Source organism: Eschrichtius robustus, chromosome 1, assembly GCF_028021215.1.
Source record: "Eschrichtius robustus isolate mEscRob2 chromosome 1, mEscRob2.pri, whole genome shotgun sequence".
In the NCBI taxonomy this organism is placed as follows: domain Eukaryota; kingdom Metazoa; phylum Chordata; class Mammalia; order Artiodactyla; family Eschrichtiidae; genus Eschrichtius; species Eschrichtius robustus.
This window is the reverse complement of record NC_090824.1, coordinates 165,065,858-165,085,947: the sequence shown is the minus strand read 5'-3', so window position 1 is coordinate 165,085,947 and position 20,090 is coordinate 165,065,858. Positions and strand designations below refer to the sequence as shown.

The following is a 20,090-nucleotide window of genomic DNA, read 5'->3' as shown; positions in this document are numbered from 1 at the left end:
ACTGATCCGTTTCAGTAACTGTACCACACTACTTTAAATATTGTAGCTTTGAAGTAAAGGTTACTAATTAGTAAAGCAAGTTCCTCATTATTACTCTTCTACAGGCATACGTTGGAGATATTGCAGGTTTGGTTCCAGACCACCACGATAAAGCAAACATCTCAATAAAGCAAGTCACCCAAATTTTTTGGTTTCCCAGTGCATACAAAAGTTATGTTTACACTAAACTGTAGTCTGTTAAGTGTGCAGTAGCATTTTGTCTAAAAAAACAATGTGTATACCTTAATTTAAAAATACTTTATTGCTAAAAAATGCTAACCATCACCCGAGCCTTCAGCGAGTCCGAATCTTTTTGCTGGTGGAGGGTCCTGCCTCGATGTTGCTGGCTGCTGACTGGTCAGGGTGGGGGCTGCTGAAGGCTGGGAGGCTGTGACAACTTCTTAAAATAAGACAACAGTGAAGTTTGCTGCATCGGTTGACTCTGCCTTTCACAAATGTTTTCTCTGTAGCAGGCAACGCTATTGGATAGCATTTTACCCACAGTAGAACTTCTGTCAAAATTGGAGTCAATCCTCTCAAGCCCTGCTGCTGCTTTATCAACTAAGTTTATGTAATATTCTAAATCCTTTGTTGTCATTTCAACAATCTTCACAGCATCTTCATCAGGGGTAGATTCCATCTCAAGAAACCAGAAACCACTTTCTTTGCTCATCCATAAGAAGCAACTCCTCATCTGTTCAAGTTTTATCATGAGATTGCAGCAATTCAGTCACATCTTCAGGCTCCACTTCTAATTCTAGTCTTCTTGTTATTTCCACCACATCTGCAATTACTTCCTCCTCTGAAGTCTTGAACCCCTCAAAGTCATCCATGAGAGTTGGAATCAACTTCTTCTGATAATGTTGATATTTTGACCTCTTCCCATGAATCATGAATGTTCTTAATGGCATCTAGAATGGTGAATCCCTCCGAGGTTTCAATTTACTTTGCCCAGATCCATCAGAGGAATCACTGTCTGTGGCGGCTATAGTCTTACAAAATGTATTCTTAAATAATAAACTTGAAAGTCTAAATTACGCCTTGATCGATGAGCTGCAGAATGGATGTTGTGTTAGCAGGCATGAAAACAACACTGATCTCATTGTACATCTCCATTAGAGCTCTTGAGTGACTGGGTGCATTGTCAATGAACAGTAATATTTTGAAAGGAATCATTTATTCTGAGCAGTAGGTCTCAACAGTGGGCTTAAAATATTCAGTCAACCATGTTGTAAACAGATGTGCTGTCATCCAGGCTTTGCTGTTCCATTTCTAGAGCACAGGCAGAGTAGATTTAGTAAAATTCTGAAGGGATTTAAGATTTTCAGAATGGTAAGTGAGCTCTGGCTTCAACTGAAAGTCACCAGCAGCATTAGCCCCTACCAGTAGAGTCAACCTGTCCTTTGAAGCCAGGCATTGACTTCTCCTCTCTAGCTATGAAAGTCCTAGATGGCACCTTCCAATAGAAGGCCATTTCATCTACATTGAAGATCTGCTGTTTAGTGTAACCACCTTCATTAATGATCTTAGCTTGATCTTCTGGATAACGTGCTGCAGCTTCTACATCAGCACTTGCTGCTTCCCCTTGCACTTTTACATCACGGAGGCGGCTTCTTTCCTTAAACCTCATGAACAACTTCTGCTAGCTTCAGACTTTTCTTCTGCAGCCTCCTCACCTCAGCCTTCATAGAATTGAAAAGAGTTAGGACCTTGCTCTGGATTAGGCTTTGGCTTAAGGGAATGTTGTGGCTTGTTTGATCTTCTATCCAGATCACTGAAACTTTCTCCATATCAGCAATAAAGCTGTTTCACTTTCTTATCATTTGTGTGTTCACTGGAGTAGCACTTTTAATTTCCTTCAAGAACTTTTCCTTTGCATTCACATATTGGCTACTGTTTGGTGCAAGAGGCCTAGATTTTCACCTATTCTGGCTTTCGACATGCCTTCCTCACTAAGCTTAAGCATTTCTAGCTTTTGATTTAAAGTGAGATGTGCGACCCTTCCTTTCACTTGAACACTCAGAGGCGATTGTAGGGTTATTAATTGGCCTGACTTCAATATTGTTGTGTCTTGGGGAATAGAGAGGCTGAGGAGATGGAGAGAGATGGGGGAATGGCAGGTTGGTGGAGCAGTCAGAGCACAGATGTTTTTCAAGTTCATCACCTTATATGGGCACAATTTGTGTCCCCCCCAAAAGAATTACAATAATAACATCAAAGATCACACATCACACATCACCACAAAAAATACAATAATAATGAAAAAGTTTGAATTATTGTGAGAATTACCCAAATGTAACACAGAGACACAAAGTGAGCAAACACTGTTGGAAAAATGGTGTCCATAGACTTGCTCGATACAGGGTTGCCACAAACCTTCAATTTGTAAAGAATGCAATATCTGCAAAGCACAATAAAACAAGGTATGCCTGTATTTAAAAATTTCCTATTCCCACAAAATCATTCAACCAGGTAAATTTTAGTAGCAATGTATTGAGTTACCCTCATCTTGACTTTAACTGGATCATATTTTTTGAGTAATAATAAGATTAATGTTACAAGATTATTTTTAAATGAATGACCATTGCATGCCTTGAGGAAACCACACTTGTTTATGTGTTGTACATTTATCCTACGTCTAGACTGGGTTTGTTACTATTTTAGATTTTTACCTCTGTATTTTAAAATGAAATTACTTCCTTTTTATATTCTGGTCATGTTTTGGTAAAAGAGCATTTATAAAATAAGTTCTTTTCTCTATTCTCTAAAATATTCAAAGTTGAAGACTTGATTTTAAAATGCCCCTAATTATCTAGGCCTATGGATTTCTGAAGACAGAAGGCTTTCTAGGATAGCTTATGATAGTGGCTTAGTGTGTCTGGGAAGGACATATGGTCACCCCAGTCCAGTTCCCTACAGATCCTAAAGGGGACATGTGGCCTCAGTGGTTCCCATGGTTCCATGCAGAGGAGCCAAAGGTGAGAGCATGGGCAGGAGCTGAGGGGCTGCCCTGGCCAAGTGAGGTGATGCCCCTTGCAGAGGGGGTGGAGGGCAAGGACCACCGGTGAGTTCAGAGGGAGACCTGATTGTCCCAGTCAAGATGGAGGTGGAAGGAGGCTGAACCCCACCCCAGGAAAACCACACACTCCATCCACATGAGGCCACCACCAGTGGACGGAACAGGCCATCCAGGAGGAGACCAGGGAAGCCTGCACACCACAAGAGCAGACAACTTGTTCCTCTTTACATCACCTGAGCAGAGTGAGGTCTGCAAAGCGGGGAAGGCAGCACCCCAGAGCCAGACCAGGCCAGTTTCACGGGTTTTGGCCTTTAAGAAGAGGGCTTAATCCTTTCCCATGATTGAAATATCTGCACGTGTGACCTCTGCCATCCTATGTTTTCCATTTCTATTTCCTTTTTCTATTATTATGAAGCATTCTTATTTCTCTCCCTGTCCAGACTTCACCTGAGCGTTGAAACAAGTTCTACTAGAGATTGTGTTCCTTCCTCACCAAGTCTTTTCCATCCAAGTAAAGAGAGAAGATAGATTTGGGTTGGTCAAATGAGGAGCCCCTTTGTCCTGGGGAGGGGCCGGGAGGTGGCAGCAAATTCACCATGCAGCACCCCTTTCTCTGGGGGCAGTCCTCCCTCCGTGCCACCCCGCTGCTAAACTTCTGCGCACGCTGTCCGCCCCACGTGGGAGTGACAGCCAACCCCCTGCCGGCATAAGGAGCGTTTCCCACCTACTGCCTTCCTGCTGCAGTGGTTCTCAACCTGGCAGCACATTAAAACACCCACTGCCCAGGCTGATCCCAGACCAATTAAATCCGTAGCTCTGGCAATGGGACCCAGACAAGGGGGAATTTTAAAAATTTCTCAGGTGTTTCCAATTTCCAAAGGAGGTTGCGAACCACCAGACTCATGGCCCTCTTTCCCTCCATTTCCTTTGACCAGAGCCTGGGAGTGTCAAGGAGCTTGTGGGGAAAGGGAAGAGCATGGTGGCGGGTTGGCAGGGGGGAGGTTCTTCTTCCTCTGCAGGTGGGAAACTCCTTCCCAGGTGGTGCTTCCAGGTAGGTCAGCATTTTAAAATCTGGGCCCCCTGCATTATTATCTCTAGAATCTACCTGATGTTTCTAGCATGTAGATGGCTCCTTCCATGACAGACGCCCCCATCCCACCCCAAGTCTGTATATTCCTCTTGTCATAATGATGGTAATTGGGAAGTAGAAGGATTTAAATAGGGGGCCCAGTTCATGATCTTGAATATGAACAGAATAACCTTCAATGATCTCAAAACATTGGGGAATTGTGCGTTTCCAAGCAGAACTTTCCGTTTTCCTTTGGAAATACAGCTCCTATCTGGGTGGGCAGGGGGCTGGGAGCTGGGCACTGAAACCCTGTGGCAATTCAAGCCTCTGCGTCAAAGTCAATTTTATTAATGAATAACTGTTTCCATGTGGTCTATTAAAATGATTAGTATTCTTTTATCATTTCTCTCACTGTCAGTTTTTAACAGAGGTGGAGTCAGGTGCCAAAGCACTTGGTGGTCTTGGGAAGCATTTCCTTGAATACAGAATGTCAATGCTAGAAGGGTCTTTGGTGGTCTTCAGTGAACCCTCCTCTTTTTGAAGAAGAGGTCACAGCAGCCTGGCCCCAGAGCTAATGGCAAAGGCAGAAAGAGACACCAGGGCTCCAGACCCCAGCCCATGACCTACCCTCCTGATGTCACCTCCTATGTGATCTATGCCACTGCTAAGGGTTGCCAAGAAATTTCACAGGCTATCACACTGACTACAGGGCTAATTGTGTGTGTGTGTATATATATACATATATATATATTTTTCCCCTCCCATTTACTTTGTAAGCTACCTGCAATGACTAAAATAAATACTAAATGGCAGGCATGCACTTATCCCAACCACCACCTATGTGTGCATACATGTGCACCCCCTGCACACATGCACTGAACAGATCGGGGGTAAGACACATCACTCACTTCTCACTTCATTTATTCCAGGCGAGGGACCATTGCCACACTGCCCCCTTTGATTTCCTAAGAGCTGGGAAGTGACCAAGCACTCACATCACACTCCATCAGCCTATGAAGCCAAAACATGGCATCTCTCCCGAGACCCCTGAGTGGAGAGCCCCTGGGCAGGAGTTCCCTGACTCAGGTAATAAGACACGAGCACCGGGCTCCCCCCTCATCTCTGCGCTGCGTCCCCTCCACCCACTGAACACGGTTCTCAACAGTGTGGGCACCAGGCAGATCCATACCCACCAGAGCCTGGTCTGGCTGTCCTGAACTACACCCGCAGCAGGACAATATTCTGCAATATCGTCCAATGCATTTGTCACACTGGGTTGTTTTTGCCGTCTGGGGCCCTCAACCCAAGTAGCCATGGCTGCCCTTACTTTAGGGAGAAGGTGGAACCTGCACACGAGCAATCAATGTTTCGCTGGTAAATTCCAAAATAATGCCATTTCAGTTGTGAAATGGTCTGAACGCCAAGGCTTTCAGGCTTTCATGCCAGAGCCAGGTAGGCTTTTATGAGATTTGAGAAGCAGGGGGGGGTGGGGGGGGGAGCGGGGAGACTTCTGCTTCCAAGGAAGCAGAGCTTGAAGAACTCCAGAGCATAGAGGCTTATATTACAAGCTGTGGGGAGGGAGGGGCTGTTTCCTGCCACCCAGAGAAGAGATAGGAGCTCTTCCTGGAGTCAGGGAGGAGGCCTGGTGAGAGAAGAGGGCAGGGAAGAAGGCTGAACTGCTCCCTGGATTCCACCCTGGGTGGGGGGGTCTTAGCCCCACTTCCCACTGGAACCGTGGGGGAAGGCAGGCCCCCAAAGTGCTCTAGACTTGGGGGCACTGAGCACAGTGGAAATGGTGGGTGGTATAATTAAACAGAGAGGGCTTCTGAGGGGGCCACCCTTGGCTCCCCACGAACTGTGAACACATGTCAAGTCCCGGCAGGAAGTGAGGAAGTGCTGCAGGGGCAGCTGGACCAGAGATGGCCTGGGGGTGGGTACACAGGCTCCGAATGCAGAGATCCAGCAACCCAAAGGCAGAGACTCAGGCCCCGGACCCAGGCCTGGACCTGGAGTAACAAGTTATCTCAGCTGTGGAAGCAGTTAAGGCCCCAACACGCTTCCCCACTTGCCCCTGTGATGTTCCCTAAACTCCCCCTGCACCCAGGCAACATCTCGGGGTAGAGAAGGAGGTAGGAGAGAACCTTGGAGGAAAACCAATAGTCCTTGCGGGAAATTTCAACCGAATGACTAGGTTTAAATCCTGAATTGACAAAGCAATAAATGGATAGTCTGCACTTTCTATTGGAAGAGGCTGCGTTACCTTGAAATGGCAAGATTACGTTTTTTTCCACCATTAGAAGAAATGGAAAAAAGATTAAATTTTTTTTTTTTTTTTTTTTTTTGGCCAACGGTAGAAATGGAAAAAAGATTAAGTTGTTTCCGCCATCAGTCTAAACGGAGGCTCGTAAGCAAGTTCAGTTAAAACGAAATAAAGTTTGTGCCCACTTGCGTGATGGTGTGTGAATTTTCCCTCTCCACAAAAGACAAGTCAGTGTCACCACGGATGGAACCCAAAAGTGCAGGCAGAAAAGGTGACATGTCCTCAGTGGGACCTTTTCAAACTGGACTAGGCACAAATGTGGGCGAGGTGCCTGAGTGGAAGCCGCACCTCTGCCCAGATCTTCCCGTAATAAAGGAGGGGTCCTACCCAGCACCCCATCTTTGTTGAACACCCACTCCCCTTTCCCCTGGCGTCTTGCTCCACCACCTCCATCTCTATGCTTTCTCGTGCTTGGTAGTTGGCACCTGAAACTGCTGAGAATCTGTGCACGTGAACTCCTGGCAGCCGAAACCCCAACCCAGTCTTCCTTGTTAAGGCACTAAAACAAAGATTATTTTAACAGCGAAAAGGGAGTGTCCCTGTTAAATATTTATTATTCAAGCTCTGTTCCACCCCATTTGGGGAAAAAAAAAAAAAAGAGAGACCCTACCACAAGAATTGTAAGGTGGCCGGTCAGTCAGTACTACATCGGCAACACACAATAGGTCAGGAAACCCTAAAAGAAATTTCACTTCCCTCTTGGCAATAATGTGGACCGGTTTCTAACAATATTGGGCCCCCTCTTGTTTTAACAGCAGGAAAATTCTTTGGATGCCCTTCCCCCAACCCCGCCTTTTGTTTCCCAAACTCCCTGCTGCCAAGGGCTACTCACGTGTACAGAATTGCTGGGCACACTTTATTCTGGTAGTGATAGCCCCACAGTGAATTAATTCTGCAGTCCCAGTCAGCTATAGGGATGAAATACTAACCCTCCGTTTTTCAGTGAACACCATGTGCCAGGACAATATTCTAAGTGCCTGTTAGCAGATTTAATTCTCAGAGAAACCCTTTGATGAGGTACCATTATTTCCCCCAATTTGATGGATGGAAAAACCTAGGTTTAAAGCAACTAAGCAGCAGGGCTGAGATCTGACCTCCATCTAGGTCCAGAGTCTGTGTTCTTGATCGCCACTGCATGCATCCACTCTGAAAATTGTTGGCTGGTGAGTTTATGCCCACTCAGTTTCTGAGCCAACCCCAGCCAAGGGGATGGTCCATCACCTAGGTTGGAAAGAGCCTGTGGGTCCTCAGCTGGGCAGGCTCCGGGAGTTCCCGTGCCTTGGGATGCTCTTTATTTATTTATTTTTTTGAGAAAAATATTGTTTTAAATCTTTTTTAATGAGGTCTAATATATACAGATAAGTGCACATATCATAAGTGTATAGTTTAATGAATTTTCACAAACTGAAACATCTGTGCAGCTAGCATCAAGATCAAGAAATAAAACTTTAGTAGCATCTTAGAGCTCAGTCATGTTCTTTCTTCCAATCAGTACTTCCCCAAAGGTAATCACTAGCCTGACTCCTAATGCTATACATTAGTTATGTCTGTTTTTTGAGTTTTATGTTAATGGAATCATACAGTATGCACTCTTTGGTGTCTCGTTTGTTTCACTCAACGTTATGTCTGTGTGGAGTGTGACTAAGTTCTTCATCTTGTTTAACTTTGTGTGTGTGTGTCTTTTTGATGTACATAACAACATAGTTCAGTATTAGATCCATATAATCTATAAATGAAGACAACGTTTTTGGGGGATGTGTGAGGAATGCTCTTTAGGAGCAACCTCCACCTAAATCCTTCTCTGATCCTGGAAGGCCTGCCCACGTCCCAGCTCGCCCTGCCAATCACTTGAGGGATATCCTTCAGGTACTTATTCTCTGTGCTGCTTCAAAGTGAGCAACTCAGGCTTCAATCAAAAAATAATAATAATAATAACCAAACAAAAACAGGTGTCTACTCCAGGTGGTGGACGAGACACTAGAGTGGAGGTGGCATCAGATAAGGCTGGCGTTTCCGCAGCCCGGCCGTCTCCTGTGCTCCCTCCCTCTCTCTCTGCCACGTGCCAGGACCTGGGAGCCTGTTCTCCAAGGCTGTGTTTCTCATCCTGACTTTGAAGGAGATAAAGGTGGAGGTAGGAGTGGTCAGTGGGGCAGGGGACATCCTTCTCTCCGTAGCGCTAAAAATCACAGCTCTTTTGCTGTACTTGAACTTGGCTAATTTCCAGATCACCAAAGGAGCCCACTGTACTCTCTTCTTCTCTGCTGGCCCTGACTTTGTGGATTTCATTACCTGGAAGCATTTGGTCAGAGCATCTCAACTGAAAGGCAAGCTACAACCCCCACTCCTATTTTTTGGGTTGGGGTGGGGAAGGGGCTGGAGAGAGAAGGAAAATTCACACAACTGCTGTCCGCATGAGTGCCTATCAGGGTACAAGGTATGGAGTCTACGGAAGCTACTGACCTGAGGAGGGCTCTTTGTCTTTTAGTAAATGCCCCAGACGGCTGTGCCTTTTGAGTTTTTGTTCCTGCTTTTTATAATTTTTCTCTTGCCTCCCTTGTAGTCAGGCTGCGACCTGTCACTTTTTCCTGCCGACAGTGGGCCTTCCGAAAGCAGTCCCCCAGGCCTTTCTAATCTGCTGCTTCCAGTCTGCTGTAGGCTGGGAAATCAGATAACCAATTATGTAACATTAACAGCTGCTGTGTCGTGGGCTCTTGCTCTGTAGCAAGTACCGCGCGTGCCCAGCACCTCTTATTTACGTGATCTAATTTAATCCTTAGAATAACCCTATGCAGTTGGGGTGATACTTCCTGTTCTTTTGATGACAGAATTTTGACCCAGAGGTGACACCCGGGATTTGGCCCTTCCTCTGACACCAAAGTCCACTTAACAGTAAGGCAGGTGACACCTATCTTGGCTGGGTGAGCTTGTTTTCTGCTCACTTCCTGGTCTCAAGTCTGGAATGCAGAGGTATTTCCATGACTTCTGCTACCCAGGGGCAGCTAAGGAACAGAGAGGAAGGTACCTGAGAACAGGTGGAATCGGCAGTCACCCTGAGACTTACTATACCTGTACCATCTAACTAGAAAGTTCATCTCTTAACGTGTTGGGGCAAAAACACTAACTTGGAATTTTCGAGTCTATTTCTGGTTCACACTCATTCTCAAACACCGAGTGTGCACTCTGGGCTAGGCACCACGCCCAACATATTAGACACCATCTCTCTTGAATTAGAACGAGCATATCTGGTTCAAGTTCCCTTCAAAAGGTGTCATTTTTTTTTTTTCCGATCTAAAATCTCAAGCTCTTGTAGCAAAAATTTTTTTGAAGCTAACACTTTTCCTTGAGCTGACCCAGACAAAGCATTGGTATATAACTCTGATAAATACCACAAAACCCATTTTGTTCAACATCTGTAAGTACTATTTTTGTCCATTTGGTAAGAACATATGGGACAGAAACTTCAGATCCCTGGGTTCTAGCTCTGGGTTAGGTCACCTCTGGGCCCTGATTTCCTTACCTGAAAATTTTAAGTATTCATCTATGGTTAATGCTATGGACTGAATGCTTGTGTCCCCCCAATATTCAGATGTTGAAGTCCTAATCCCCAAAGTGGTGGTATTTGGAGGTGGGGACTTTGGGAGGTGACAAGGTCATGAGGGTGGAGCCCTCATGAATGGGGTTAGTGCCACCCTGTGTACAGACACAACGAGAAGACAGCCATCTGCAAACCAGGAAGAGGGCCCTCACCGGACACCGAATCTGCTGGCACCTTGATCTTGAACTTCCCAGACTTCAGAACTGTGAGAAATAAATGTTTGTTGTTTTAAGTCCCTCAGTCTAGTATTCATTATAGCAGCTCAAGCTAAGACAGTTAAGTAGTAAACTAGTAAGTAAAGTCTAGTAAAAGTCTATGAACTATCTTTCTAGAAATAAGAACTCTGTATTTATCCATAGGAGATGTGATTTATTAAAATGACTTGTCAATGGAACTCAAGCTTAATCATTACAATCTATAAAAATAAGCATGTGTAATTTGGTTTTACCTTAATACCAATCCTCCACCACTTACACAGGTTATATGAGATGGGTTTAACTAGTAAAGTTTGTGCCCACCCCCCTTACAAAGCTTTCCCTTGTGTACGGAGATGACTTCTGCAGATTTCTCAGAAGACACGGCCCATTTATTTAACAAAGTTTCCTGGGAGGTGACTCCTCAACTACAGCCAGGTCCAGTGCTTGTGGGTTGCCTTTGCCACTCTGAACTAAGGAAAAAGGGAAGACAAATGACAGCCTTAATCAGAGGTGGCTTCCTGGCCGCTGGCATGGGGATCAGCTTGCAGATGGTGTTTTGCTTGGCCTGCTCCTTGCTTTGTACAGTGTGGATTAGTTGACAATATTTTAAAAATAAGGGGATTACACATAAATATATGATTTCTGGCTTCTCTTGGAAAATCATAAAGGCTGGCTATCCTAGGTCCACATTCTCAGGCAACAAGCAGCTGCTATTTGGACAGGGCAAGTGTTCTCTAGGTGGCTACAGACTCCTCTGCCTGTGGTGCTCCTGACTTGGAGGTCTGTTGTCAGACATCTTTCAATGGCCTGGCACTGTTTTCTTACACTTTCCTTCATCTCTCATTCCCATGATCTGGCATTAGGGTTTGCACCTGAGGCCACACCCACTCGACAAGTCCAGGAGGTATCACAAACAAGTCCAGGATTCAAAGGAAAAGTCCTCTGGAATTGTGCTGCATGGCTGCCCTGTTTGTAATCCCTGGAAACTGACTTCTGCTGGCTATTTTTTAAAACGTAAGTACCTATATTACTATTTAGATAACGGTATTTTAAACTTTAGCTTAAAGACCAAGCACACCATTGTAGAATATATACTAAGATTTTAAAATATGCATTTGAGACAATATAACCATTTCAGCCAAGAAGTATTAAAATTCCTACAACTAAGTTAGAAATTACGTCCTACAGGCTTTTCAAAAACTCTTTTTACAGACTATTTAGAAGAGTTACAGGAAACCATTCCCTGCAACGAGAAAACCTTTCTCTCCAAAGGTTCCTTGAGATGAAAAATAAAACAAGGACTCTTCCTCCTTCCCATATCAATGGCTACTGATCAACAATAATAATCACAGTTCACATTTTAATTTTTAATAATATTTTTTAAAATACAGAAAATATAAAAATGTTCAATCTGCACTTTTCAAATTTTTAAGAATGCTGAGTACTCAGAAAAGATAAATATTGCAGCCACAGAATTTAGAGCTGGCAAAGAAACTTGGAATGTATTAAGTCCAATCACTTCATTTAGGGACAAGTAGAAATCAGTCCAGAGATGTTAAGAAACTCTTCCCAAAGTCACACAGCGAATGAGTGCCAGAGTCTGAATTCCAACATGGGACTCCTGTTTTTTGCTTATTTCTCTTTGTCTATAACTCTGACTCTGAACCACTACTGATAATATACAGAAATGGATATTGGGGGAGGGCTGGTGGCAGGGGAAAAAAAAAAAACAGGAAAAAAGTGGAAAGAACAGAAGACAAAAAGTGAAAAATAACCTGCTGACTGAGCAATTACCATTGACACTGCTGTGTGAAATTTTAATTTCCTCTTTGGAAATTTAGGTTAAAAATACATCTATTTCTACTTACAGAGTGCTCGTCTTCTTTAAGTTTTCACACTTCACACTTTACTTTTGAATAAATGTTTATTTTCTAATGTAATCCTGGAGATTTCACTCCGATGAGGGAAACGACTTAGGCTCTAAACATTATATCCAAGCCCCCTTAGAAGTGTGAAGGAATTTATAAAAGTCTCTTTGTACCTACAGGGAGTTAGAATGTCTTAATATAAGCCATTTGAGAGATTTATTTTGCCTCGCTCTGAAATGCCTGTAGCACACATTTGGAAACCACATTTGTTCACTCATCTCAGCCTTCCACATTCTTAACGTCCATCTCAGTTTGGTCCATATTAACTCTCAGTTGTGATTATATAAAGTGGTGCCCTCTTTAAGAACAGCAGTGAAAACGAAAACCTTCACAAAGAAATGAGTTGATTAAAAAAATGTAAAAGATACTCTGTCTTCTAGTCTTTACATTTAGAATTCAGCAAGTGATAACTTACCCTGGGTAGGGAAGATACTTGAGCATAGGTCACAAGCTCCTATACTATTTTCCTCAAAACCAAGGGTTTTCTGGGAACGACCCAGGCACGCATTTTAGCACGAAGACTTTTCTTGGCCTCCCTTTCTCTTTGGGGACACAGAGGCAGCACACGCTGCTGAGGCGTCATGACCCCACAGTCAGGGGCTTGGACAGGCGGTGGTTTCTCCTAGCCAGGGCCTAAACTTGGATTTTGTCTACAGTCCATCATTTCAAGATGTGATTTCCACCACCCCCCGCCCCTTCTCCATTTCTGGCTCACTTTATTCATTCTCCTAAGTACCTAGAAATGATATTATCGAAGATTCCATCTCAGTCCCACAATGGATTCTGCCTAATTGATCTATGTCCTTTCATCTCCCTTTTTTTTTTTTTTCTTTAGAAAGAAGAAATGATGAAGAAAATGTTCTTGGAATTCATTTCTGGCAGAGTCCTGTGAGCTTTGCTTTAAATTGTTAGTGAAATGCTTGACATTTTTCCTTCACTTTATAAACATTATGTGCAAATCATTCAGAATTCTAATGGAAGGTAGTTTCCCATTAATGCAGGCTATAAAAATGCCATTTTCTTCTGAAACTGTGCCTTAGAAACAAACAGTACAAGATCTCTTCACACTTGCAAATTCTCCCCACAAATCAATGAAGCCCGATGCTGGAAATGGGGACGAAAGCTACCACCAAGGGAACTTTCTAGAGGCAGCCTAGAAAAGGCAGAGGCATGTCATGGAGTTTGCCGCAATGGAGAATCCAGTTGTGGACACTGAGCCTTCTTAAAAGCCATCTTTGGCACATCTGTGATCTCTGGCTGACCATCACCCTTCTAACAACTTAATCTGCCTAGGGACTGAGCTACTGGCCAAGAAGGAGGGGACGTAAGCACTGACACGCACAGTCTGGATGAGGAAGCCAAGGAACTCACTGTCCTATCAGTGTTTTCTTCTTCCAAGTCAGATGCATACAACAGACTCCCTTTGCAACCACTTGCTGGCCCGATTCCCTCTGATCAAGAATCTTGGAAAGAAATCATTCCCGATGCTCTTGAACATTCACTAACATTCCCCAGTACTCTTTCTTAAAGATATAAAATAAAAAATCTATAAGGTGAAGAGCCCAGCTCTGCTACTTACAGGCTCTGTGACCTCAGGGAAATCTCACTTAACCTCTCTGAGCCTCCACTTACTCATCTGTAAAATGGGCATAATAATGGTACTAGAAATGTGTCTGAAGTATTTAATACATGACCTGACCCCTAGTAAGGACTCAATACGTGTAACTGCTATATTGTTAAATTATTATTTATTACTGCTTTATTTTTTATCACTTCCTCGCAATATTGTTACGAGGATGAAATGAGTTATGTGTATAAAGCATCAAATAATAATACCTGGCTTATTTTTGGTACTCAAATGCTATGTCCTTATGCCCTTAAATGTTACTTTAATTAAAATACTTTTTCATTTTTATTTTATGCCAGTCTGCGAGGTCAAGTTTAGTATAGGTAGATGAAAACACCTTCATCAAAGGAAAACTGAGTTCTCTCTCATAGCAAATGAGAGCATGGTATCTTGGGAGCTTGACTGGAGGCCTCATCTCCAAGAACTACCCTCCTGTTTGGATGCAGGCTGTAAGGGCAGAGAAGGTGGGGTAGGGATTGAGTCCTGGGGTCCTGGGGTCTGCTGATTCTGCTTCATTCAGATATAATACAGGGAGGGAGGTGGGCTGGAGTTGGACTCCTTTTCAAAGTTTTTAGTTAGTTTGTTTATATTCAGCTTCTTTCTAAACAGAAATTTTGAAATGGATTACAATGACATATGTATTCAGAATAGAGGTTTTACAAACCAGAAATAGAAAAGTAAAGCCATAAAAAGTAGGGAAACAACATATTTTCATCCAAACACGAGAACCTGTGAGTAAAGGTGGGGTGGGGGGACTATTAAAAATGATACTAGAGCAACAGACATACACTGGGACTGTCCCAAGCAAACTAGGATGCATGGTCACCCTCGACAAAGGGGAGGAGGAGCACATGCACTAGCTGAGGTCATTTTAATGACTGCTGTGCTTGAACTTCACATCTGGCATTGAGCTTCCTGGGGGCAGGGAGAATAGAGAATATAATGGGGCACACAATTTTCTTTAAAGAAGGAAGTACACCTATTCTTCAAAAGCCATCAATTTTCTCATTATGAAATACATTTCTGTTTATTCAAATATTCTTACTGAAATACAATTTAGAGAATATCTTGAAAACCGGAAAATATTGCCCATAATCCTATCATTTAGCCTGGTCTACATGCAGATATTGATTTACAAAGTTGTAATCATAGAACACTTATAACTCTGTGTCTTTCTTTTCAACTTCATATCAAACCATAAACATTTTTATGCTGCTACTTAATTTCCATGTTAGTAAGTTTGAATAGCTGCATACTACCCCATTTGATATACCATTGCCTACTTAACCATTATCCTACTATTGACAAATATATATAAATAAATATTGGTCATTAGGCTGTTCCCACTTATAACTTTTTCTTCCTCTATATAGTGCTGTAATAGATAGAGGAATATGCTTTTGCTTAAATTATTTCTTTAGGATACATTTCCAGGAATGAAGCCACTGTGAGTATATAAACATTTTTCTTCATTTTGATAGATACTGCTAAGTTGATTTCCCAATGAGTCACCCCAGGGGTTGGCAGACTATGGCCTTCGGGCCAAGTGATGTTTTAATGGAACACAGCCATGCGCATCCATTTTCATATTGTCTATGGCTGCTTTCACACCAGAACAGAGTTGAGTAGTTGCAACAGAGACCATATAGCCCACGAATTGTAAACTATTGGGTCGGCCAAAAAGTTCGTTCGTGTTTTGCGTAAGAAAACCCGAACGAACTTTTTGGCCAGTCCAATATTTACGACCTGTCCCAGTACAAAAAGAGCTTGCCAACCCTTAGATTATCCTAATGTACGTTCCCATACTGCCTGTACATGGTACCACATTCTAACAGAAATGAATTATGTGGGGTCAGACATTTTCTTCCACAACATATTTGTAGTAGATGTTTGTGCTAGAAACTGCAAGCTGGCCATCAAAACCCTCTCTTTCCTTCTTCACAGTAATATAATGTTAGGATGTGGCTCTCCAGCTAACCTCCCCCCCAACCTTTGCAGCTAGTTGTGGTCCTGTGACTAAGCTCTCCCCAGTGGGATGGGAGTGGAAGTGATGTGAACCACCTTTGGCTCATTTCCCTAAGAGGAAATCTCTAGCCCTGGACTTCCATTCTTAATTTCTATCTTGTTTGAACCATTGCTCTCTTGAGTTTCTGTATGACAGTAACTACTGTTACCCTAACTACCATGCAAAAACTGGTACCAGCAGTGGGGTATTGTCATGATAAAAGCTAAAATTAGTGGCTCTGACTCAGTGGCCAGGTAGTGATGAAGAAGGAACAGATATAATCGGCGTGAAAGCCGGTGACCCTTGTTAGGGTGTGGAAAAACATATGGTAAAACTTTTGCCTATGATAACTTTCAAAGCATACCACATACCAGGAGCTCTAAAGGAAGGAACTGGAGAAAACAGAATGTTAGTGGATGTTACCTCCCATCCTTGGTACATCTAGCAAATTATTATAAGAAAGAGAAGAATTGCCCAGTTTGCAAGCAAAGATAAAAGAGAAGAGAGAAAAATCAGACGTTGGGTCCCAGCACATTAGAAAAGCTTCTGTACCCCAAGGAACAGAAGATAAGCAGGTTGTGCTCCAAATCATTCTCAGAGACTTCTCTCAACCCAGTGAAGGCACCTAGTTCCACAGCAAAGATTAATCTAAAGGTGTTGCCTTCTCACTCAAGTCTGCTGTTTCAGATGGCCTCAAGGTAGCCTCAATAAGTTAAGAAAGGTGAGACAAGAAAGGAAAGAAGTAAGGCAGTCTTAAGAGCTATATCTAAGAAAGAAACTTGGATGTGATTACCGGCAGATGGAACTGCCTGGGAGATACAGATCAGAAGCTATTCCGTTTTTGGAGGCATTGAATTGTGAAAGGAAGTGCGGGTCTAACCTGAAAACATCTGCATCTATTGAAACCTGAAGAACCCTCAAGGCCCCTAAGCAGCAGTAAGCACAATTCTCACAGGAGGCAGGTTTCCAAAGGCCACTTCAGATGTGAAGTGAAGATATGGAAGCCATGAAAGACTTCTGAGAAGGCAAATCTAGGGACCTACAGGATAAAGGACAGGAGCGATCCCTCCTGCCACCTTCCAAGGGAGCAGAACCAGGGTCTAATCTTCTTTCACTGGCACAGTCCTTGCCATTCCTGTCCGGCAGAATTCCATCATTTTTATAGACTAGTGCCTGCTTTGTATTTCCCGATGTAACTAGGTATGGCTGCCCAGCTAGAGACTGCACTTCGCAACTTGCTTTGCCACGACCTGTGGTCATTGGATCTGAGTTCTCATCCCTGGAATGTGAGTGTGTCATTCCTGCCTCACTGGCTTAAGAGGAAATGTCTAGCCTCGCCTTCTGTTCTTTCTCCCCTTCCTTCTGGCTGGAGTGGCAACAACTAGGACAACTTGGAAGCCACAGGATGATGAAGATGGCAGAGCTACCATCAGCTGTGTCTCCTGAGTGACTCCATGGACGAGAACCACCCATCCTCTTGGAATATCCTCCCCGGATTGTTGCATGAGTGAGAAAATCTTACTTTGTTGAGCGTTCGTTGCACTTTGGGTGTCTCTTCTTTTTTAAACAGAAACTAGTGTTACCCTAATACAATACAAAAGAACTTCTCAGAGAACTGTACCTGAGTATCCTCTTGATAATATTTTAATGAAATCAATTTTATTCAAATAACTTTAAATAAAACTTTACATCAAAATGTAAATTGAAAAGCAGTACTACATGCTATAAAGAGACTGTAACGGTGAGCATAATTATGATGAAAAATGGACAATTTTATTAAATTCAAGGTAGGTACTTTTGCCTGCAAAAGACTTTTAGCCTGAGGTCTATCTTCTCTGTTAAAACTGGACATAAAAATATTCCAGCACAAAGCTGTAGCTTTATCTCCTTGAAATCAGAATGACTAAAAGAGAATTGAAAAGAGTAATTTTCTCATGATGTGATTCAAGGTTCTCTAGCTCTATATCCATTTAGCACCTAAAGCCATCTTGGGTAACAAACAGCAGCCAGCTTGGGTAACTGAATGACTTGAAGTTTGCATTAATCCAGCAGATTGAGTGCAAGATCGCAGCCTTCCTTTCATGTACCAAATCACTAACGATTATAAAATAGGTATGTCTTTAATTCCAAACAGTGAATGAACAAGAATGAACACTGTTGGTAGACCATAAATTATGAGGAATATAAGGAATATCTGAAAGATGGAAAGCAGCAGATGGAGGAAATGAAGCTCAAAATGGTTCCCAAAGAGAGATGCAACAAAAGTGGATTTGGAGGATGCCCAAAACTCAGAGTAAGCGGTTTTGGGAGCTGGATGACTGGTTGGCATTCTGGGAAAAGAGCAGCTTGGTAAGTCCTCCCATCCTGGCTCTGTACCAAGTACCTGGGGGCCCAGGCGTCTGCCTCCAGGAAGGAGTATTGAGTGCAGGGACCTGAAACAGTGCCATGAGGAATGCAACCAGCCAGACAACTAGAAACCAGTGCACCTTACCCAGCGGAGCATCCCTAATCCCTCAAAACCATGGAAAATAGGCAGCAGTAATAGACAGCACCATAGGCAAACTAACGTGGAATCTCAAATTAACAGTTGTGCACAGAACCAAGAATCATTGTTTATCCATTAATGCTTGGCAAAAATTGAAGTCTAATGACACAGGTATGGGGAAGCATGTATTGCTCCATTCATGGTAGTGTACCCACCTTAGCAGGTAATTTGGCAATATCTACAATCACTTAAATGCATTCACTCTAACTCAGTAATTTCATTTCCAAGAAAGACTTGCCCATCAGCATGTGGAGGCAGATAAAGGACATTCTTTTTAGCAAATAACTGGAAACAACCTTAATGTCCATTAATGGGGAAATGGTATATATAATGGAAAACTATGAAGCCATTAAAAAATAGTGGGGTAACATATATACAATGAAATATTAGTCAGCCATGAAGAAGAATGAAATAATGTCATTTGCAGCAACACGGATGGACCTAGAGATTGTCATACTGAGTGAAGTAAGTCAGACAAAGACAAATATCATATGATATCACTTATATGTGGAACCTAAAAAAAATAGTACAAATGAACTTTTTACAGAATAGAAATAGAGTCACAGATGTAGAAAACAAACTTATGGTTACCAGGGGGAAGAAGGCGGGGGAGGGATAAAATGGGAGATTGGGATTGACATATACACACTACTATATATAAAACAGATAACTAACAAGGACCTACTGTATAGTACAGGGAACTCTACTCAATACTCTGCAATGACCTATATGGGAAAAGAATCTAAAAAACAGTGAATGTATATACATGTATAACTGATTCACTCTGCTATACACCTGAAACTAACACAACATTGTAAATCAACTATACTCCAATAAAAATTTTTTTAAAATAGTGGGATAGATCTATATGCTTGACATGGAAATAACTCCAAGAAATAGTGATACATTTACAAAAGCTAACCACAGAACAATACATCTAGTATGATCTTGTATTTAAAAAACAGCAAAAAATCTAAAACAGTGTGTATATCGTGTATCTATCTATGCACATAAATAGATATGACAGTGTTCATACCAAATTTTTAACAATGGCTACTTTTAGAGAGGGGCTTGGGATGGAGTGGGTGATCATAGGAAACTAGAGCATGATTTATACCATTTGAATTTTATTTTTCTCAGTTTGACCGTTTTATTTAGGAATATATTTGTTCCATTTGTCTAATTAAAAAATAATGATGCAGCACTTAAGGCAGTGCCTACTATATAGCAGGTGCTCAACATATGCTAATTCAAACTTTTTTAAAATTAGTAAAATATTTGGAAAGTGTTAAAAATGTAAATATAAAGGATAATGTAGCATGATGTTTCTATGGTCAAGGTTTGACACATTAGAAGGCAATAAGTAAAGTGATGGAATTCTTCCTTGATATAAGTACTCGAAACAAGGAAGTAGAAAAAGGGGCATTACTAGGGGGAGAAGGGAATTCACCAAATAACCTAAGAGAGAAATCCGAGGTCTCAAGGTAATCACACAGAATACAGCAATAAGCAGTAAGCAAACGCCTCCAGCAGAGCCGTATGGAAGGGCACACAGCACCCACAGAATGGTCATCTCACCTGTTGTCTTTGCTGAAGAGGTGGTGGATACCCCATTGAGCTCACTAGGACTCCTTTTTATGGGCCGTGGCTTGTATTCTCGTTTGGGGATGTTGGATGCAGCTGATATTCTGTAATACAGATTTGAAGGTCAGTCAGACAGCTGATGAAGAAAGCAAAGCCTCCAAG

At 42.5% G+C, this 20,090-nt stretch overlaps 1 protein-coding gene across 1 annotated transcript in view; it reads right to left on the bottom strand.

Moving 5' to 3' along the window:
- The window catches only part of SH3GL3 (SH3 domain containing GRB2 like 3, endophilin A3), a 43,313-nt gene that overhangs the window by 1,947 nt on the left and 21,276 nt on the right, over positions 1 to 20,090 (bottom strand). The window contains exon 5 of the mRNA XM_068537984.1: positions 19,923 to 20,032. Within this exon, the coding sequence (XP_068394085.1) occupies positions 19,923 to 20,032 (110 nt within the window). The remainder of the gene's footprint in view (positions 1 to 19,922; positions 20,033 to 20,090) is intronic.